The following is a 23,423-nucleotide window of genomic DNA, read 5'->3' as shown; positions in this document are numbered from 1 at the left end:
AAAAACAAAACCACAGTATACTTTATCTTGCAATCTTCAGCAAACTTTCACAGCATATATTGATTTCTCAAAGGGGCAGTTTGCAAAATTTGCATTATTAAAAATATTAATTATATGTGAAAATATTTCTAAAATATGCTTTTTACTTTAATTTATCTACTTGATTAACCTGAATTTTGTTTTAAAAGGGCTGATTAAAACACGGAGTGCTAATAGTTAAGTAATCACCAAACTTTCCAAACCTACTAAAATGAGACTGCCCCTTAAACATTAATATATGACAATCAACAATATTTCACAATCAACTTTGATTTGGTACATCATGATTAATAACAATGTCAAGCTATTACAACCTTCATACTTATACCATGACTGCAATAGCCACTATTCTTGTATCACAGAATGCAGTAATTTGATTGGATTGTATGCCACCGAAGTACAGTCAATCCCAGCCCTCGACAGAAAGGCTTTGGCTTCGTGTTCACAGACTTTCTGTCAAGCCTGAGATTGGCTGTATTTGTTAGTGTACAATCTAATCAAATCAGTTCATTTACAAACTTCAATGATACAAGAAAGGTGGCTATTGCAGTCAAGGTACAAGTATAAAATTTGTGATACCTTGACATCATGAAGCAAAGACTGAGCTTACATAATTTGGCATTAATTATTATATTAATTATATCACACAACTGTAAATCTATATGTGATCAGGGTTGTCCCCCTCATATTGTTTATTTAAATCTTTCTTAAACATTGTTAAAATAAAGGCCTTTAAAAAATCATAAATAAACGCAAATTGTCTTGATTTTTCATCTAATGGCCTTTCAAAGCTCACATTGACTCTAGTGTGAGAGGCTGAAATACTGGGTTTTAATATGCATTTGAAATTTAAATTGATAGGCTGGTAATCACCGCGTTCCATGATACACTTAGATATTTCTTTCTCCAGCGCCAAGTCCTTTATTATTTGTTCCATCTTAATTTCTTTTTCTGCTTTATGCCTACCAGCTAATGGAACATTTTCAGCATGGCAATTAAATACTATTTCACCTAAATCAATTTCATCCACTTCACTAGTTGTAATAGTATTGTCATCTTCACTAGTTGTAATAGTATTGTCATCTTCACTAGTTAAAGTATCATTGTATTCTAATAGATCTGGTATATCACTCTGGTTGCTAGTACCAGCAGCTTCATTGTCACAATTATCGAATGGGGTAGCTCCTGTCTGGATGTCAGAGTCCTCAATCAAAACTTGTTTGTGCAAGTTTTTAGTTTCTGCATCAAGATAAGGAGAATTTTTAAATTGACCACTTGTAGATGAAACTGGATTGTCTAAGTCTGTTTTTGTTCGTTTAGCACTATGTTCCTCTGTTTCTAATAAAATACGTTTAGTTTGTTTCTCACTTATTTCATTATAATCTGCTAATACTTGGTTAGCAAAAGTGTCACCAGATGGTGTAAAATTTTCCTCTTCCAGTTCAGCAAATTTGCTGTTGATGTCCATTGTAGCATCATCATGTGACCCAATTTGAAAGTCCTCTGACCGAATTTGAAATTCCTCTTCTGACATGATATTATTCTGTTCCAAGTTCATTTCAAAATATAGAATATCCGACAACAGTTTTTCCACGAATTGACAAGCGTGAACACACCATGAATAATTACTCAAACGTACATTTTCTTCAGAAGTCACTTCCTGTTTTAAATCTATAGGGAAACTATGGTGAATTGTTTCAGAAGAGTCACTGGTCACATCCAGAGCACGAATTAGAGCCATTTTTTTTTCATCTGATTCCAAGCATTTTTTAATTTCTCTCGATGAAATGGTCAGACGCATTTTTAAGCCATTTTTCTGTTTGGAGTTGATATTCATTGTTATATTGTGACTTAATACAAATGGATCTTGGACATTCATCTCACCTAACTAAGGAAAAAAAAAATTATCATTAAAATTCGTTCTCAGAACAAAGGTAAGAAGAAGAAGCAACTATATTTTACAAGGATAACAACTTAAGTTCACAGTTAAAGATCGTTTCTTCCAGCTGGTCCTGCGCTAAATATCTTGGCTTTGATTTTTCCCCATTTACAGCTGGGTCGACTGGAATTATGATTGAAGATGACTTATTGAAGATCATCAGCATTTCACACACTGATTGAGATTAGAACCCACAGCCGCCATTGACGAAACCAAGCAATGACATCATGTCATCACAACCAATGCTATAACTGACCATGATTCAACAGCTTTTAATAAGTGGAGATATTTATCTGGGTCAGATTAAAAATGTAAAAAAGAGGAGTCTATAGGATTCAGGATAGACTAAGTGGAGGACTTGATCTGTCTGACCTCCAAGAAGACCATGGTTCACCATTTAATAGTCTAGAACTGTTCGAAAACCGCATAATTCCTTCAGAAATAATTCAAACTTGAAATTTCACATTTTAGTCTTTTTTCACAAGTTTATTCTCTCTGGGTACTTGAAAATTGTTCCTCTTGTTGAAAAGGTCTTTAAAAGGAAATATAGTGTAGAGGTAAATTTTGATTTTCCAGTCTTTAACAGTTTTACAATTTGGCAGAGTCTTGAAAAAGGTGAATCAGCAATTCATAAATCATAATTATGGATACACATGGTAAGCTGTGAACAATATTACTGATTTTCTAAGGCTTAGCTGAACAATTCCAGTTTCTGAAACTGGTGAACCATGACCTTTCTCCCCTAGCGGCCACATATATATATATAAAATATATACTCGCATGGCGGGTTTACCAGCTGTTACTAAGTGACGTCACACAACGTCATACACTTTAAGTTATATTTACTTGAAGTTCAGGGTATATGACATTATATTTAATTTATACTCAGAGATCAAAGGGTTAATGGAATCATGGTATGTAGCTTTTTATTTTGTTTACACTCAGAGTTTAAAGGGTTAAGGGTATATGACATTTTATTTTATTTACTCAGGGTTCAAAGGGTTAAATCAACATAATTTTCCTACCCTAAAAAAAGGATACATCTTAGAAGATGGGTAGTATTTTATCTCTTTGTTGAATTCTTCAATTGGGACAACTGTTGCTTGACTACATAATAATACCATTTTGTTGTATGAAATCTGCTTATGAAATTCAAAGAATTTCTCAAACAATTGACCTGCAACAGAGTAAGGGAATGCTGTCTAGAATGGATGTAAAATTTAAATTCTCAAACTCAGTCAAGTGTATATATTCATCAGTTAGACTTGCCAGGTGCCATGACTGCCACTGTTGCTGATCCGCCTCCCTGCCCTTCCTGTGGGGATTTTCAGAAAATTCCAACGATTCCTTCCATCTAAAATCAATTTTCAAAGTGTTGAACTTACAAAATTTTTTCTCGATAATTGGGAAATAAATACATAACTATAGGTAAATAGTCTTCAAAAATAGAAAAATACCAAAATCGCATAATTCCTTCAAAATTTCTTCTTATATTTCTATAGATGTCTTATCTATACATGGCAGTGCCTCAAGTAAAGATAACGTCTTTTTAACTTTCAAGCTCGGATAATTGTGAACACTCATGGATTTGAAGGCTCAAATTTCAATACGTTGCTGTGAACACGATTACTGATTGGCTTAGCTAAAAATTTTTCTCTTTCTGAAACTAAGTTACGATTGGTCAATTGATCGATTGACGAACGTGTTCCCGTAACAGTTGGAAGTATTACCTGCAGTGTCAGTGTTAGTTGTTTTAGGTATAGTATTAATATCATCTGTAAATGAACAGTCCCAATTATCAATCACAACTTTTTCATCTAAAATCAAAAAAATTTCAGATTAATCTTAACGTGCAGGGAAATTGCCATGATTTTCCATTTTTGCGGTTGATTTGAGTCTTAAATATGTAAAATATGTCCCATCAAATAAACTTCAAACTAGAAATTTCACTTTCAATTTCTATAGATGTCTTTTCTATAGATGTCTTTTCTATAGATGTCTTTTCTATATATGACAGTGTCAAGAAAGAATGAGTCGTCATTTTAACTTTCAAACACAGATAATTCTGGACTCACATGAATTTGAAGGCTAAAATTTCAACAGTGAGCTGTAAATACTATCATTGATAGGAGAGGAGATATATTGTGTCACATTTTGGACAGAGAATCAGCTTAAATGTATTGCAATGATCTCTAGCCCACATATTTACATCCTTACAATTTGAATATGAATATTTGAATGCTATAGGGAAATAGATAACCTTCCACTCTGCATCAGAGAATTAGTGCTGGGTATCACCAATCATGCCACCATACGATACACATCTCAATATGGAGTAATGGGATAAAAATTGATGAAACAACTTTTTGATGGAATGAGAGGTATGGTCATGTATCGATAAACACCCTTGTGATATGATCAGCACATTGTGGCATATCGTATCGCAATACACATTGATTGATAGATATATATCGTGACAGCACTAAGCGCATTGTGGCATATTATATCAGAATACACTGATTCACTGATATATCGTACAGGGAATGTCAATCTCTTCCCACCTAGTCATTATAATATTTCTGTTTCTCACCTGTCAAACTTTTCAAACTCTGTAATTTGGGCAGAACTGGAGGGCTTGTATTTTGTAGAAAAAATATGACTAATGAAGTCAAGGCATAACTTGATAAGCCTGCGGTGACATCACCAGCCAACTTGTGTACCTTGGCCCAATATCTAACAGTGTACACAAGATCTTTTACTCTTTCATCTAAATTACCATATAATGCCAACAACTTTGTGTTTCTTAAAGCTAACCTGAAGAGAAAGGTAACAACATAAATACTTGAAGATTTTTTCTCCCAGAGCTTTTACAAATGTTTTATTTGAAAATATGTGCCTCTGAGCAATTTTACTAAATGTACCAGCTCTATACAATACGGATTGTTATTATTATCATTACTAACTGTCATATTGTGGTCTAATTTAGTCTTCTTGACAGGAATTACTTCCCTTCTAGTCCAACAAAGTGGTGTAGCCTTGAATGAGATGAATAATAAAAGGTGGTTGAATTTTTGCTCTGATTTTATATTTTACTGAATCCTCGACCAGGATTCGAAACCTACACAGAACATCTCTTAACAAGAGTTACGTCCCTTCAGTCAGAGTTGCCTGCCCTTGTAGTCAAATACCCCCGATAGACCAGACGTTCAACACTTACCTGTTATTGATCGAAATATCACATTCCAGCCCTGTTAAAACATGCTTAAATTTTACAACAGGACACCGAGCTCCAGTAATACAGATAACATTGCTTGCGAATGAAGATCTTGCTCTTAAAACAGTTCCAGTGAAAAGAATCTTGTCTATCAGAGACAATTGATAAAAATTAAACATTTTTTTTTGGTCCATATATCGTCTACGCTGCAGGCCTTTAGGAAAAGGCACTGTCTGAAATTGAAGAGAAAAATTTCAACCAATGGTTTGTGTACAATCAAATATAAACTACTGTACTTGAATTTTAAAAGTTTAAGCGTGCATTCTGCTTTTTTGTAGGTCGAAAAAATGTTTCCTCAAATTTGTGAAAACTATCTATCCAAAATCTATAGAAATGAGTCCCACAAATTCAGTTTGATCAAGTAGATACATAGATATAAATAACATACTTTACAAATACTTTCAGGTTAAATTTACAAGATTTTTGATAATAAGAATGCTTACCTGCTCTTCTATATTAATTTCTTCCTCATGTAAATCCAAGAACAAATCTATATCACCACCTTTCATATCAAAACCATTGACAGATGAACCAAACAGATGGACAGAACATGCTGAAATACAGTATTTTAACATTTACTATACAATGCCATGCAGTAAGCAATGTGGAAATTCCTCAGGGGACTTATTCTCCAAAACTTAACATAAATAAAATACAGATTTTAAGAAAATACAGTAATTTGATCGGATAACAAAACAAAATGTTATATCAATTTTAGTGATTGACCAATCAGATGACTAAAATTGTCTGAAGTTAAGTTTTAAAGAATAACGCCCCAGATCTCAATATCAAATCCTCTAAAATAGTGGTCTCATTGTAAAGTCACACCAATGCATTTGCACTGAAATTGACCATGAAGTAAAACAAGAGAGGGCATTTCTACAACAATAACTCTTCAGATGACAAAACAAGATGTCTTCAATGATGCATAGTGAAAGAACAGATGCGCCATTTTTTGACCAATCATATTTTAGGTTATTTAGAAACGGGAATTTGTCAGCTATGTCAATCAGTAATATTGTGCAAATCAATGCTTGTCCAGAATTTTCCAAGTTTGAAAGTTAAGAAGACGAGTCGTCTTTTTATGGAGACACTGCTATATATAGAAAAGACATCTATAAAAATAGAAAGATGAATTCCAAGTTTGAGATATATTTAAAGGAAGTTTCGTACATTTCTATTACTTTTGAAGACTATTTACATATATTCAACACTCAAAATGGCCCACATGTCCCTTTAAGAGTGGGCAAAATTTCACAAAATTGGTTCCATAAGAACACATCACCACTGTATTCAAGAACTAATAATTACCTGGAATAAACTTCCGAAATATACCAGTCAATGACTTAGCTACATTTTCTCTTTCTTGTATTTGACTTGGAGTTAGTCTTAAAGTTTCCCTTATGGCTTTCATCTGCTCGGTCATCTAAAAAATATCAGTAAAATATACAATTGATGTAAATATAAGATTGATGTATTGAATAATAAAATACAAGATTGATGTATTGAATAATAAAATACAAGATTGATGTATTGAATAATAAAATACAAGATTGATGTATTGAATAGCAATATACATGATAGATGTATTGATAGTAAAATACATGATAGATGTATTGAATAATAAAATACAAGATTGATGTATTGATTAGTAAAATACATGATAGATGTATTGATAGTAAAATACATGATAGATGTATTGATAGTAAAATATAAGATTGATGTATTGAATAACAAAATACATGATAGATGTATTGAATAATAAAATACAAGATTTATGTATTGAATAGTAAAAAACAAGATTGATGTATTGATAGTAAAAAACAAGATTGATGTATTGAATAGCAATATACATGATAGATGTATTGAATAGTAAAATACATGATAGATGTATTGATAGTAAAATACATGATAGATGTATTGATAGTAAAATACATGATAGATGTATTGAATAGTAAAATACATGATAGATGTATTGAATAGTAAAATACAAGATTGATGTATTGAATAGTAAAATACAAGATTGATGTATTGAATAGTAAAATACAAGATTGATGTATTGAATAGTAAAATACATGATAGATGTATTGAATAATAAAATACAAGATTGATGTATTGATAGTAAAATACATGATAGATGTATTGAATAGTAAAATACATGATAGATGTATTGAATAGTAAAATACAAGATTTATGTATTGATAGTAAAAAACAAGATTGATGTATTGAATAACAAAATACATGATAGATGTATTGAATAGCAATATACATGATAGATGTATTGATAGTAAAATACATGATAGATGTATTGAATAGCAAAATACATGATAGATGTATTGAATAGTAAAATACAAGATTGATGTATTGAATAGTAAAATACATGATAGATGTATTGAATAGTAAAATACAAGATTGATGTATTGAATAGTAAAATACAAGATTGATGTATTGAATAGTAAAATACATGATAGATGTATTGAATAGTAAAATACATGATAGATGTATTGAATAGTAAAATACAAGATTTATGTATTGATAGTAAAAAACAAGATTGATGTATTGAATAACAAAATACATGATAGATGTATTGAATAGCAATATACATGATAGATGTATTGATAGTAAAATACATGATAGATGTATTGAATAGCAAAATACATGATAGATGTATTGAATAGTAAAATACAAGATTGATGTATTGAATAGTAAAATACAAGATTGATGTATTGAATAGTAAAATACAAGATTGATGTATTGAATAGTAAAATACAAGATTGATGTATTGAATAGTAAAATACAAGATTGATGTATTGAATAGTATGGGCAAATAAAGATTGACAACACCATGCAGTGTAGGATGAGGAAAATATTTGTAAAACTGATTATATAGTATTTTGAAACATAAATAAGTTAATCTAATAACTGACTTACAGTATCCAAATTCTTAAGCTTCTGTATTAATTCAGTATGTGCTTTGATTTTCCCAGCATTGTAATCCATGGTTGTTTTTGATTTTGTTTTAGGTGGAGCGATTGAACGTTTCTTTATTTTAATTGAAATTCCATTAACAGAATGATCTTCTCTTTGTAATATCTGATTCACAGTATCATAGTTGTTAAAGTAAAAAAATGCATAGTTTTTCTGAAATAAGAAAGCAAGTGGTTACCTAGCAAGATACACCCACTTACCTAATAAATTGTCAGTATATCAAGGGCTGTTATCAATATTTTTGTCAAATCGTACCAAAAATCTAACTTGTCCAAGAAAATTCATTCACAAGCCAAATTTAACATTTGTGAATCGAACTCAAATTTGACCTTGTCAAAGATCTCGTGGATAAAAATTGGGGTGTTTGATGATGTCACTAATCGCAAAATATCACAGAAGGCTCTCCGCAATTAGTTACACTTCTAACATTTAGTTTAAGCAGAATATCAGGAACCACAGACATCTGACCAAAAATTTGAATGGTTTTGTAGAAAACCTCTTTAAGTAATTTTTCACTTTAAAATATCACTGACTTGTGATCTTTCTTTAGAAGCAAAGTTCATTAGCTTTTGCCCAATGTAATGCCAATATATTGTTTTGGATTTCGGATTTCACAAATTTCAGATCATAAGTACGGGGTTTATCTAATCGGATCTATTCTGCAATCTAATCAAATTAGACAAGCATATTAACACTTACCGAAGGATTACAAAAACTTTTTTCTATATTCCCAAATTGTGAAAAGTATTGGTTAAGAGCTTCTGACTTTAGCCATCTCGAGTCCCAACGAACTTCAACTGACTTGTGAAATACTCCCAAATCTTTATCTAAATTACTCTTGTGTCTTTTACCTTCTAAATGTCTTAGTCGGTCCGATTCTGAAAGAGAAAAGAGAATATTCTAGATCTATAATTTGTCAGAAAAGAAATGCAGTATCACTTTCAGCTTTTCTGCACCTTATTGGACAATGATGGACCTTTTACAAGGACAAAAGCCTACTCTTGATTTCCAACTGTCAAAGACATCTTTCAATAGCACAAGGTGCCTCAGTTTCTTTTCCTCTCCAAACTTTTCTATTGTAATAACAAATAGCATTAGATTACTGTATCACTTTTTGCTAAAAGTTGCCGCAATACATTACCTGAATGATAATTTACACCACACATTAAACATTTGACAGGATTTTCTTCCATCCTGAATGGTCGGTACCAACATCGGATTCCTGCAAGATATATCAAAAACACAAATTCAAATGGTTTTAGGTTAGTAGATGTTGTGCAAGGCTTTAATCTATTATGTTGGAAATTTTTTTGACTGATATTGACATTAACAGTTGATGATTGATAGGCTTCATTTCGGTATTTCCAAAGCAACTTTACATACATACATTGAACTGATGCAAAAGAAAAATCTCCTGCACTCGGATAGACTTTAATTACACTGTAGTGCAAGGTAGCTGAGGTAAGTAGGCACCTTCAATTACTAAAAGGGTTATTAATGGCCTGGCTAGGGGGAGCAAAACTGACTTCGATCAGAAACTAAACAGAATTCAGAAGAAAAAGTAAATTAAAACCTGATTCAGACACAAATCCAGAACTGATTTTGGTGCATGGCAATTTGAAAATATGCCTACGAATGAAACTGAAAGCAAACATTTATTTCTGACTTTGGTACAATAGTTGACTGGATTTCAATACCATGCCGACCGGAAGTAAATGACTATGTACGGTTTAAATCGTTCGCAAGTACGTAACCATAAAATTCGAGCCGCTGGTGTAGCTAATTAGTCCTCAAATTATCTTTTGCTTCTATGGTGGATATTGATACGATCGACAGTTTGCAATTCGACGAGTTTTAGTGCACAACCTATCTTTATAAATTATACTTTTTATTAGAATTGGTTACGTTTTGTACATTCGTCAAAACCAACATGGCGACTTCCATGAGAATCATTTTGTTTTGTAGAGCGAATTTATTATCTTTACTACGCAGTCGTAGTAATAGTTCAAAACGCGTTAAAACATATAGTAAGAGGAAGTACTATTTTTGCAGAGTTAATTGAACAAGATTAGTTGGCATTACTAAGCTCTCATTCAGTCTGACACTTACTGACTTTGCTCTCTCTGACTGGGTTCTGGGTTCTATCATCATCTCTCTGACGGCATGTTGTGGTTGTCCACCTTTACAAGTTTGTCCCCACTGGTTTCCACCTCTTTTCCACTATATATGTGCACATTTGACAGTTACAGCAGTATGTAAAACATTTCCTGCATTGCACCCTGCATATTGCGTTGCCCGTCGTCATTAGCCCAATAAACTTATCAAGTGCAGAAAAGTGGGACTTAATAAAACTCTCTATTTAGTCATTTTTTTTTACCTGATTTATGTTAACAACCATGACATGAACTGGAAGTTCCTATGAATTGTTTCTTAAGAGATAAAACCTATGACAATCTGTTAATAAATCTAATCTTGTTTTGTTTCTATCCGGTAAATTTTATATACAAGAATGATTAGCTTTTTATTCTTTATTTATATCAAGGTCTTCTCCTACTTTTGTCCATTTTGTGACTTTTTGTATTTTCAGGCAATATAAATTCAAATTCAAATACTGGAGCTAAAAATGCCAAGACAAAGAGTGAGTAATTCTGTTTACTATTTCAACTTTTTAACCTAGCCCATGTCATGGACTGCAACTGTGATTTTAACTACGTATTCCCAGTCCACCAAAAGTCCATAATGATTGTATGTACTGTCTAACTACATTGAGCTTAGAATTGAATTTTTTCATAAATATTCAAAATAAGTTTTCTGCTCTTTACCATTTGTCCATAGAAATATAAGGTGAGTTTATATTTGAAATAGACACACTTTGCTCCCTGAAAATTCACATGAAAATAACCCACTTTTCTGACTGAAAATTCCCCTCTGTAAAATCAAATAATCACTTTTCCAGTGGTTGTCATTTTCAACACCCATAAAGACAATCCAATACTACCGTGTAACATGTACACAGGGTTTTTCTGTTTATTCATCAATAAACTGAAAAAAATTTTATGGTCATTCCTTATAATTAAATCAACTCGAATATGTGTTTAAATATTTATCTAAAATAACGACAATTTAAGGCACTAAATTGGCGCATAAATACATAAGATTTTAAAATAACACTAATGAATTGAAAACAGATGCCCTAGAAAACAGCCAAGCAGCAATAAGTAGGTCATCCTATTTATAGTCTACTGTCTACTGCTTGAAAGTTGACGGAGCGGCCACTTTGAAATGCAATTATTGAGAAACGAGTTCAAAAAAAGTAAAAAAATTTGTGGTATTGTTGGAATTTGGAGTGTGCACATTCGAGGGAATTTGGAAAATTGTTATTATTCAGTGAAGTGTTGATTTCGACGTTTGAAGGAACGCAGTGTATAAAAGTAGTCCGTTGAGGGAGGAGCTTAAATTTACATTCTTTTTACACAGATATAAACTAAATGCATGTGACCGCTGTTATCCAATCAAATTACACAATACCGTATAAACAGGATCATGATTTGATTATACAATATTAAATGTCGTAACAGAATCAAAAGCAAAAGAATTATCGATACATGTGGCATGTCGTACGCGATACATCGATTGCACAATGGCACATTGATTTTCATTTTAACATTTTATTTGCAGATGAACGTCCTATCAGCAAAGTTGTACTCTCTGATCTCATGTCAGAAAGTGTTCAAGAAAAAGGATCAGGTATTTTCTTGTTAATCTATTTAATAAGCTAAAAAAATTAATGCTGCTGTTAAAGAAATAAATTACTCTACATTATTATTTGAACACATAACAGATGAGATTCATTTTCATTTCAGCATCTAGCTAATAAACAATGGCGACTGTCCTGGCTGGAACTCCTCAAAGCATGGAGTAGCCAGTTTCATTTTAACATTTATTTTCAGATGAAGGACCTGTAAGCAAAGTGGTACTGTCCAATATCATGACAAATGGTGTTTTAAAGGAAGAATTGGATCACCATGATGTCATAGCAGAGCGTTTAAAAACAGCCAGAAGAACAGTATTAATCAAGACAGATAACATAGATCACTCAGTCAAAAAACTGAATCAGTTTGGCAGCCCTGAGAATATTTTAAATATCAAAAAGGTATAACTCGAAAAAATGGATGATATTCAAATTATACTTTGTAGGTGTTACAAGGATACTTATAGCTTTTATTTGAACTGTTTTCTAAGTTTATCTTTGGTTCTTTAGAGTGCTTCTTGACCACAGTGAGAGTGCTTCCAAATCTATTCTTCTCCAAAATAAATCTGTCATTTTGAAACGTATTTCAATCATAAAATGTATTCAACGTTTAACCAAAATTGGATATAAAATCATACTCCATATATCAAGATAGTTCAATGTGACCCTTGAGCCAAATGTTAATTGACGATTCTGTATGTCTGAGGTGAATGACAACAATTTCACTCATAGACCAAAATTGTTATCGAAATTTGATAATTGCCAATACTCAAAAGAAATTTAGAAAACTTTTTTACAGTCCTCTTAACTTTCTTTCAAATTATTATAGATACAGCTATTCATTTCATTTTTCAGGAAAATGGACTTTACCACATGGTCACGTTTAAAGATGAAACTCATATCCAGAATTTAGCCTCTTCTTTAGAAAATAGCAATGTGTTTGTTCAAAGATTTATAATTGATACAAAGGCAAAGAAAAAGAAAGAGCAAAATCAGAAAGGTATAGCCTTCATTGAAATTGTTGTATTTGAACACAAAAACAGGGGTTTTCAACCTGGTGGTAATTACATTAATGGTGGATATTTTGAAATATTTCAAGGGGGTTGATATATAGTCTAGCATAAAGTTTTGGCAGTTATAATTTAATTTATTCTATACAGTCAGGCTACATAACCAACATGAAAAAAGATATAACATCAAAATAGTAATGATTTATAGGGTTGGGGGGTAATGCAATTGAGCAAAGATTCAAAATGGGGTAATAAAAAGAAAAAGGTTGAATCACCCTAGAATAAACAAATCGGAGGATTCTTTTTAGAAAGTTTGTAATTTTGAGTAATTATTCTCACATAGCAAGTTCAAGGGACAGGTTCACTATTTTTTTTACCAATCATACTTTAGTGGAATTTTTTAGCTAAGCCAATCAATAATAGTGTTCACAGCTCTTAAATCCATGTGTGTCCAGAATTATCCGCGTTTGAATGTTAAAATGACGACTCAATTTAAGATACTCTATGATATATAGAAAAGACATATAAAGAAATAGTGAGTACAGTAATATTCCTAGCTTTTTAAAGGAATAATGTGATTTTCCTACATTTCTAGTACTTCTGAAGACTATTTACAAATTTTCAAAACTCTAATCAACCCTACAAAATGGTGCACCTACTTTTTAATATCTAAAACTCAGATAGGTCAATATAAATACTGTAAGATCAATGAATATGATAATCTTATTAATTATATTTTAGAAGATCAAGAACTGTGTTTAACTAAACAATTAGAATTGTGTGAAAATGTAAGTAAATCTTCACATTCAGATCAGCCCTGCGTTCATTGAAGAAAAACATTGCAGAGTATTTCACAGAGTGTTGATATTCTCTACTGAACAAGTCGATTGTGGATGGCAGACTATTGATTAATTATCGAAATTAGAAATTTGTAGCGACAATAATCGATTATTTTGAAAAGGAAAAACATGATTAAAGTTCTGTTTTGATGTTTCTATATCGCTCTACAATCAGTTTTTTCTTTCATTTTTCAGATTGATGAACAGCTTCATTGTTTATATAAACACACTCATCTAGATGAAACAAATTCACTACTGATATTTTTATATTACTCCATCATACAAGACGTATTTCGCACGCTATCAAACGGCGTATTAGAACCATTTGGATCCTGTGTCAATGGTTTTGGAATGAATTCATCAGATTTAGACTTGAACTATATTGACTTGAAAAAAGTAAGTTTTAAACACACGAATGGTCTTGGTCGGTGCTTTTTGTCGCTGTCTAGATTCTGATTTGATGATGCTCTTCTTGCAGATGATAAAATAATCAGCGACAAATATTAAACTTGATTGATACTATTAATCCTATCAGCAACGTCATAATCTTGATGGATGTGGAAGCACAGACACACGCAAAGTTTTACTCAAGATTCGAGTCAACAACAAAAATCAGCAACCAAGACTGTTTATGTGCCCTTCCCATAACTAGTCAGTGATTTAAAACGCAACATACAAGACATAAGTTATCAGAACTGTTTTCAATGATCATCATGAGATCGCCTGATTTAGGCTTTGTGAAATTAACAAGCTTGGAATTTATCGTTTCAAAATTTATATATCATAAGGTGAAAGTTCAGTAAGGCAGTAGGCTGAAAATAGGTCAGTTGTCTGCAGATCGTATACCTTGAAACTCTTTAGTAACAACATGATTCAAGTTCAGTTTGAACATCTGAGTATTCTGACAATATGTATAATCCAACATATTTTTCTGAGTACCAACAATTGATTTCCTTCTTACGTCATTTGAAATTGAATTTTAATGTAATTTTTCAGGATAGTTTTGAACGTGATTTATGTCCAATGTTTTCTCATAAACCAGAATCAGTTAGTATCAATAGGTTGAAGTCTATTAAAACCAGTTTAAGAAAGATGTTACCAATAATTAATGATGGTACAGTCATAGCAGCTCGTATTCCAATTATACGTTTATCATTGAAGCCTGTCAATTTTCAAATAGATATAGCTTTCCCAGGTGACAGGTACGTCTTTTATACCAAGTTCAACATTCAACGCCAGTTTGATTAATCTAATTTAAACAAGATTACAATTTCGTTTCATTAAATCTTTTTCTGGTCTGCATTATAATCTAAAAAGATTTATACCAAGGTTGCTTTTTTTTTCTCAGTCTCTATTTTAATCTAAAATGATTCGCATACTGTTGACGTTAATTTCAACCAATCACAGTGCATCATGCAGAATCCATGTCTAAATATCAACTTTGAATTGTGGAATAGCGAGAATACCCGCCCTGATGTCTGCATGCTTCTAGGGATCTCTCATTTTTTCCCCCCTCAGGCCTTTTCTAGATACACCCCTGATCCCAGTATCACCAAGTCATCAAGAGACATAAGTCCTATAGATAAGCCTCTATGAGCCTATTTATGTAGCTTAATTAAACATGAAAGTCTGAACCTCGTAAAAAAAAGTTAGCATCAGTTGTATCCATTTTTTCTGTTATAATTTCAGACAAGGACCAATCATTTCAGAAATATTTTATACCTATAGTTTACTAGATAATAGAATAGCCATTTTGTTTGCCTTCATCAAAAGGTGGGCTATAACAAATGGTTTACACAGGAGTAATGCAGGGCACTGGTTCAGTTCGTTTCAACTATTAGCATTAGTGATATTTTATTTTCAACAGAGACCCAACTCTTCTATCCCATCTATTAAAACATTATTAGAATGTAATCAACGTTGTAAGTTAATAAACACTTTCTTTCACAAGTATCTAAATATCTGTAGCTCTTTTCAAAATTGAAATCGGATATCCAGTTCCCACTTGTGCAGGCCGGCGTGTTAAGGATCCTTCAACAGTTGAAAATCAAAAATGAGCCGACTAATTCCGCTTTCCTGACAATTTCCCTCATTGCACACATCATGGTATTGCTCTTATTCATTAGTCCAATCAGAAGCAGAAATGTAGGACGTATAACTCTATTCATTTTATTTCTGATCTTGGCCAGTGCTTCTGATCTTGACGTACAATGAGAGGTTTAGTCAAGGAACAGCTGCTATAAGATGGGATCTTAAGTTGTTAACATTGCTGAATAGAGATGTATTTATTGTTCTATTGTAGATACTAGTACAGACAAACAAAGAGTGTCTACACCTCTATATGTGATTAAAAGTTTAACAAAGAATCCTTCATTTGAATCTTCTTTAGGTATGTCAAGCTATTACAAACTGCGTCTAATATATAAATTGCAATTGCCACCTCACAGAAGTTTGAAAATGCAGTGATTTGATGAGATACAGCCAATTATCGCCCCTGATTACACACGCAGGCAAATTGTTTATAGTCTCTTTGTCAATGATTCTCATTGGCTGCATCTGTTAGTGTACAATCCAATGAAACCTCTGCTTGCCATTCCATGATCTAACAAGATTGTTATGCATCTCATTTTCTGGGTCATTTGATACTCAACCAATCTAAATCTATTGCTCTGTTCCTTCCTATATGTGAGGAATTCTGGGATATTATTTTAATTTTTAAGGGAAATGTAATGCATTCAAAATTCTTTTTACATCAGTTGAACTAAGATGACAACTTTGATCATGATGATCCTGACTACCAACTAGTCCTTGAGCAAACTTTTTGGTATTGATCTTTCAAAGATTATCCTTACCCATTCACAGCTGTGTCAACTGGAATATTGGGGAAAGATGACTAACACTCTATAAGACTATGTTACAGTCCTTTCTCAAATTGCCTTAATATATTAAATGAACATTTCTAATTTCAGAAACTCTATTGAAAGAATTTTTTGAATTTTATGCAGTATTTGACTTTAGAAGTATGGCACTTTCTTTACTCATGGGACACACGTTTCAAAAAACAACCATAACCTCGCCCATTCAATGTGAATTTCCTTTCGAGTTTCATAACATTATGAAAAATGTGGACAGTAAACACACTGCACTCCTACAGACTCAGTCTAAAAAGGCCCTTATTTTACTCAATAAAAGCAAATCAACCAATGAATTATGGGGGATTGGTTCGTGTTTAAGTAAAGACGAACAAGATAAGGTAGATATGAAAATTTCAATAAAGCAGTTGTTTATAGATTGATAGGATATTGTGATAATTTAGTGATAAGTTTATTAAGAATTTCAGTGAATAAAAGTGTTTGTGTTAAACATGTTATGCAAATTACAAGGAAAAATAGAGTTTTGTGAAAATTGACTGAAAATTTCAGTGGAAGAGAGTGCTTGGTGAAAAATGACTGAAAATTTCAGTGGGAGATTGTGCTTGGTGAAAAATGACTGAAAATTTCAGTGGGAGATTGTGCTTGGTGAAAATTGACTGAAAATTTCAGTGGAAGATAGTGCTTGGTGAAACGTGATGAAAATTTCAGTGGAAGATAGTGCTTGGTGAAAATTGACTGAAAATTTCAGTGGAAGATAGTGCTTGGTGAAAAATGACTGAAAATTTCAGTGTAGTATCATTAAGCAATTATTTACTGAAAAATAGTGCTTGGTGAAAATTGACTGAAAATTTCAGTGAAAATTTTCAAAATTACAATGAAAGATACTCAACAATGCTTATGAAATAACAGTTATTTACTTGAATTGTCAGTTATTTACTTGAATTGTCAGTTATTTACTTGCTGATAGTGGAAAGTGAAAAATTGGATGGATAATTGTAAGGCCACATTAAGATCCTTAGTTCTGTACAAGACTGGAAATGTGACAGACAACAATGAAAAAAAACACCTTATTTTTTCAATGAGGTCTATACAGTTTAATAATGTTAAAATGTATGTAAGTGTTAAAGAGTTCGATAGAAGTGGAGGTGCGTTACATTATAACAGTGCTTCCCAACCTTTTTCAGCCTCCACACCCGTGGAGTAATCACCTTGACCTTTTACACCCCCAAAAATTTGTTTCATCCACACTTCCAGCATGTGATGATGTGAGGTGCTCTCTCAATTCAAAATAAATTCTTCTCGTACACCAGTTGGCCGTACCCCTAACACCCTAGTCCTACACTCGCAGGGGGTGAAAAACCCCAGGTTGGGAACTGGGGTATTAAAACAAAACCTTAAACATCTGAATTACACGCTATTTGATCTTCAGAATACATGTATATATGTTATCGTAAGTTTGGGCATATGTTTATTGAAGAAAGTATAATACATTGTTAATGAATTGACAAGCAGTAAAGTCGAAATGGCAGATTGATTTTCCACTAAGTTATGAGAGAGATATTGAAAATAAATTATTTCATATAACTTTACATAGCTTAATATTTAAACTTTAACTTCAACACTGCAGAACACTGCATCTCAATCTGTGACTGGGATTGTCAACTCCATTATACCCATTGCCTTAATGAGTGCTGTATATTTTGGTCATTCCTTTCAAACGTAGCCGACAGACAAGCAAAAAGATATTTTGCCGTATTTGAGTTCCACAGATGTTAAAATGGTGGAATTGAATAAAGAAAAAGAATGTTAAAACATGTCTCACTTTGTACACAGATTTTACAAATTTTAGGATCATTCTTGGTTTTTCCATTTTTCAAAACGGTCTACCGTGAAAGTTCTCAAATTTTTGTGAGGAACTGGTTTTTGCTGTCTTTGAGTTCTATAGATGTAACAGACTCTCTATTGGAATTGGTAAAGGCATCATTGTCATAACTTTGTTTGATAAAATAATCATTACCAACTGGAGTATTTTTAGAATTCAGTTGAGATTTTACTACAGGAGGGTTCAGTAATATTCTCACTAATCCTAAACATATAACACACACAAATAATAGAGCTAGAACTGCACTAATTAACAAACTTTCTACCTGCAAAAAATATAAAATGGACACATATTTATAAATGAGTAGGAACGCAGGCTGGAAATGGGTCAGTTGTCTGAAGATAGCACAGCGTGGAACTCTGAGTAACAACATACCTTTTAAGTTCTGTTTTAAAGATGGGTTCCCTTATTTTCATTTACGAAAATGCTAAAACTTATAAGAATAGAAAGTAGAGGTGTTCTAATGACTTTGAAAAATACCAGTTTGTCTCACATGTCCATAATTAATTTATAATTAGCTGAATTAGAAGATAATTACCAGCAGGATTACAGTGAGTGACGGAATAAGAAAGGTCAAAAAGTCTTTTTTGGATTATCCAGACTATACATGCATGGATATTTATGATTGGTTAAAACTTTTAATTATATGCAATAAGAGCATTGTGATATGATTAAGAATACATGTTAATTCATAAGAAACACCAATTAATCAAATAGTTTACTTAATATGACACCAAAAAATAAGGAAACCCATCTTTAATATTTCGAATTGGGCATAGGAATAGAAGTAATAAAACATAACCTGAAACATGTTGTTACTCAACGAGTTTAATGCTGATCGATCTTAAGACAATTTGTCAATCTCATGCTTTTTGTTTGCTGAAAATTTACAGTATATTTGCGAGTATAGTACGCTAAACTAGGAGTGCGCATTATATACAGTGATAATTTTTTTTTACCCTTTCAATCGATATTCCGTTTTGTAATTAATTACCGATGGTCTTAGTTGCTAAAATAGAGAATCGTACCCCATATGACGAAATATTATCAAATTCTCAATATCGGTTTTACATAGTGTTTAAATTATTTTCTTAATTTTGTTTCTGATATGATTTTAATGAACGAAATCAAAAGTTAGCAAGGGGCAGAGTACAGGGCCTACTTAAAGAGTATCGAACCTACCTGTCTGCGAGTCATCCCCCATTCGGTTAGGAATACTGAAATAGGAAACGATATTGAATTAGTATCAACAACTACATGCAAACACGGTCCGTCTGATATCATAGAGTTATTAAATACCTGGTGGTGTGAGCCCTCTTGACAATTCTATGGCCCCCACTCCCCTCTTCCCCACACCTATTGATTCCTAAAAACTCCACAAATACATAGGGCATGTACCTTGGTTGTTATCTTGCATTTGACCAGGAGCATAAGCATCTTTGATTGTATCGATACCGTCATATCGTACTGGAGGCAGTATATTCAATATGTTTGGAAGAACTTTAAACCATAACAGCTGTTCATTTTCTGGCAGTATATCTGTTATATTTCTGATGTTGGATTCATTATGCTTTATTTCAAGATATTTATCACTGGCGTTTATAGATGGAAGGTTAATGCCGAGATCAGATGGTTGTCTGAAAAGAAAATGATTTTGATAAAAAAAAACCTTTAAAACTTTGCAGATCAATAACGATGTCTAATATATTTCAAAGTCTTTTGACAATGATTTAAAAAGAAAGGGTTTTGCCCCCTTCCCACTTTAAATTTATTAACGATGTATATAGTGAAAGAATTATTGTATGCGTCCCCTATTCGGACACCTCATCTAACGGTTCATAGATACGCCTCTGGGAGGCTAGTTTGAGCAACATATTCCCACCATATCTGGGACAAATCGTGATAACAAATGATATAGGTCACCTAAATAACAAATTTTGATGTACAGCATTCATTTTATCTGACAACACGGAAATGTAACTTATAATAGGTAGGCTTTGTCATTGACAAAGTAAAACTTAAAGGGATTGTAAAGATGTCTTATAAACGTTTCAATTTTTTTCAGACATATGTGGCTCTTGCAATTCCACTAAAAGTAAGCATTTTATTACGCCACTGTCGCACACTGAAAATTGAAACGATGCAAATCAATTCATTTAGTATCCTCTGTACAATTTTATTTAGAAAACCTCTGAAAAGTACCAAATAAAAATTAAACTTCTCAAACTTGACCAGTCAAGTGTAATAACTATGCAACAGAATCCCTGTTTAATCAGATGAATACATTAAATAACTTAATGCACCATAAAAATACAAATTCAAATATGCTTAACATTTTTAAGCATTTTTCAATAATGACTTGTAATTTTATGGGTAAGAAGTTAAGTAGCGTTCCCCAACTCACCCGGATTGAATGAATGACATCCATATTGATTTTATTCTCTCAAGTGTTGATTCAGATTGTACGTCGTCTTGGTCGTAAGTGTATAAAAATGTATCGTCCATTTTTGACGACTGTTTAGCTATTCGTAGAAACTGGCTCGTAGTCTTGGCTTTCAACATTTCCGAATATGAACTTTCAGTTTTGCCTTCTCTTGGTGTTTGGTGAGGTAAATTATAAAATGAAAGTAAAAGATAATAAAGAGTTTCTGTGACTAATTGGGAATGATTTGGGGACAGGTTTTGTGCTTCTGACAGAAATTTCGATCGCAGGTTTTCAGTATTTTCACTATGATTTGAAGTAACTTGATCTATGGGTTCTGCAAGTCCAATGAGATAAGGAACTTGATTATAATTCTGTCGTTCAAACAACTCCATGGGGTCGGAAGGGAGAAATTTGTAATCAATTGTTGGCGTAAATGCATCAAACATGTTTTCGTTTTGCGTTAACTTTAGTAAGGTTTCTCCGTCCAAGTTTCTCAAACATTCGATTCTGTGGTGTTTGACGTTGTTGATGCACTCACTGGCTGCCATCAAAATGTGACTGTTTACCTGCGGATTTGTGTGAATTACTCGAGAGAAGTCAAGACCTCCGTGAGAAATAGCACTTGAAAATAATCCTTGTGATAATGGACTAATTATATGTAAACACACAGACGAGCCTCCCGAATCCTCACCAATTAACGTGACCTTTTCAGGGTCACCGCCGAAATAATGAATGTATTTATGAACCCACTTCAGAGCCATGTTCTGGTCTAATAATCCAAAGTTCCTAGCAGTTGAGGAACCGCTGAAAAATCCAAAGACTCCTAATCTATAATTGATGGTAACCACAATCGCATTGCTCTCAGTTGCCATTCTGAATCCATCAAAGACGTTTCCAGATCCATATTGAAAACCACCACCATGAATCCAAATCATTACTTTTTGACCGGTGGTCGTTTCTGTTTCCGGAATAGGAACGTATATGTTGAGATATAAGCAGTCTTCGGACGTTGTTCGTGAAATGGGGAGGAAACTATTCAGAAAGGCGCCTTTATCTTGCAAACATGATGGTTTGAATTCGTGTGCATCAATGTCCTCCATTTTCGGTTGGATCTCTTGTGGTGGTTCAAACCGTAGGAGACCAACAGGAGGTTTAGCAAAGGGTATTCCAAGGAACACTGACACATTGCTGTATCCATATTGTTTGATAGTTCCATGATAATTGGTTTGATCGGTTGTTATTTTGATGCAATTACCACAAATGATCTGAAAGAATGACAAAATCGTCCAAATGATCAGAACCATATCCATCCTATATCTCAATCCGTAGAGATTAAAAATATTAGTAGAACATTCTCCATTTTACAAATAATTCTTCGTGTAATTTTCATTCCAAATTACTACTGTATTCAATATCTAATTCATGCATATCCACTATAATTCCAACCACAGACGAGAAACACTTTTAGCATGTATCAATGTAAAACCCACATTCTTTATATAGTGCAGCTCCAAATGATATCCACACGTTAAAGCATATAAGAATTTCAATTAAACAATTACTGTTACAATTGTGATGTTGCCGGTCAAAATTAACGCAGTGGAGTACGAGTACTTGTTAAACTATCTCACTATCTGTCATCACCAGCTTGACAAACATGTATTTAAACCATGTGACTAGTTGTTTAAGGGTTAATTTTGGTGGACTATGAATGTGGTTCATTCGTTACACTGAGAGCTTTAGATAAACTTGTTAAATCTACGAGTAGATCATACAATGATTGCATTCATTATCTCATCTTGTTTGCGATATCAGAATCCACTGGAAGCGAACGTTAACTTGTCCAACCAACCAATTATGTTATTGGCCACGTGGACCCTCTGAAAGAGATGAGTCGACAAGCTGAGTCTAAAAGGGCAATGGACCAGCTTCACATAGTAAGTATTATGAGAGATTCATGTTCCCCTTGAGCGTTTAAGCTGTTGAGAAGCTTCCGGGTACAATTGAAACGGTTTATGATACGAAAAAGCGATGCCTAATGACGAGAATCAGTGGAACATTAGTTACAACTACCCCGCGACGAGAACAAGGGTCGTTGTAGGGGGCGGGGTGAGGGGAGTTTAATTTTTTCAGATGCTATATTTATATTCTTTACAGGTTTAAGGACATTATACCTATACTAGATCATGGACGGAATGTTCTGATCTCTTTTAAATCGCCACTGTATTGGCTTTGCATGTTATCTAAAGCTCTCTTTAATCGGACAAATTAAATTTCGATGAAGCTGAAGTTAATGGTGTATTTAAACTGAACAAGTAATAAAAAATTGACATTTGGAAGAAACTTTGTTAACATCATCAGTACGTGATATTGTCTTCATAACAGATAGGTTATAAATATCTT

The 23,423-nt window shown here is 32.8% G+C and overlaps 3 protein-coding genes across 3 annotated transcripts; 1 reads left to right on the top strand and 2 right to left on the bottom strand.

Annotated features, from left to right (window-relative positions):
- Positions 1 to 9,433, bottom strand: LOTGIDRAFT_236894 (hypothetical protein; the record flags this gene model as incomplete). Its single annotated transcript, XM_009068077.1, has 9 exons — positions 1 to 1,923; positions 3,709 to 3,795; positions 4,569 to 4,792; positions 5,196 to 5,425; positions 5,696 to 5,805; positions 6,564 to 6,678; positions 8,184 to 8,393; positions 8,940 to 9,118; positions 9,382 to 9,433. 9 exons carry the CDS (start codon positions 9,431 to 9,433, stop codon positions 698 to 700), a joined length of 2,433 nt encoding a protein of 810 aa, XP_009066325.1. The 3' UTR covers positions 1 to 697.
- Positions 9,434 to 10,170: 737 nt separating this feature from the next.
- LOTGIDRAFT_236893 (hypothetical protein) lies at positions 10,171 to 17,135 on the top strand (the record flags this gene model as incomplete). The annotated part of the gene is made up of 11 exons (XM_009068076.1): positions 10,171 to 10,267; positions 10,828 to 10,878; positions 11,919 to 11,987; positions 12,191 to 12,393; positions 12,847 to 12,991; positions 13,743 to 13,789; positions 14,036 to 14,236; positions 14,837 to 15,042; positions 15,530 to 15,762; positions 16,143 to 16,229; positions 16,810 to 17,135. The coding sequence occupies 11 exons, from the start codon at positions 10,171 to 10,173 to the stop codon at positions 17,133 to 17,135; spliced, it is 1,665 nt and encodes a 554-aa protein (XP_009066324.1).
- A 4,487-nt stretch (positions 17,136 to 21,622) lies between these two features.
- Positions 21,623 to 22,195, bottom strand: LOTGIDRAFT_67060 (hypothetical protein; the record flags this gene model as incomplete). The annotated part of the gene is made up of 1 exon (XM_009068053.1): positions 21,623 to 22,195. A coding segment is annotated over one exon (573 nt), but the record flags the coding sequence as incomplete, so codon positions are not given.
- Positions 22,196 to 23,423: the final 1,228 nt, after the last annotated feature.

The sequence above is a fragment of the Lottia gigantea genome (assembly GCF_000327385.1).
Source record: "Lottia gigantea unplaced genomic scaffold LOTGIsca_89, whole genome shotgun sequence".
Taxonomy (NCBI): Eukaryota; Metazoa; Mollusca; class Gastropoda; family Lottiidae; genus Lottia; species Lottia gigantea.
This window is presented reverse-complemented; position numbering and strand designations above follow the sequence as displayed.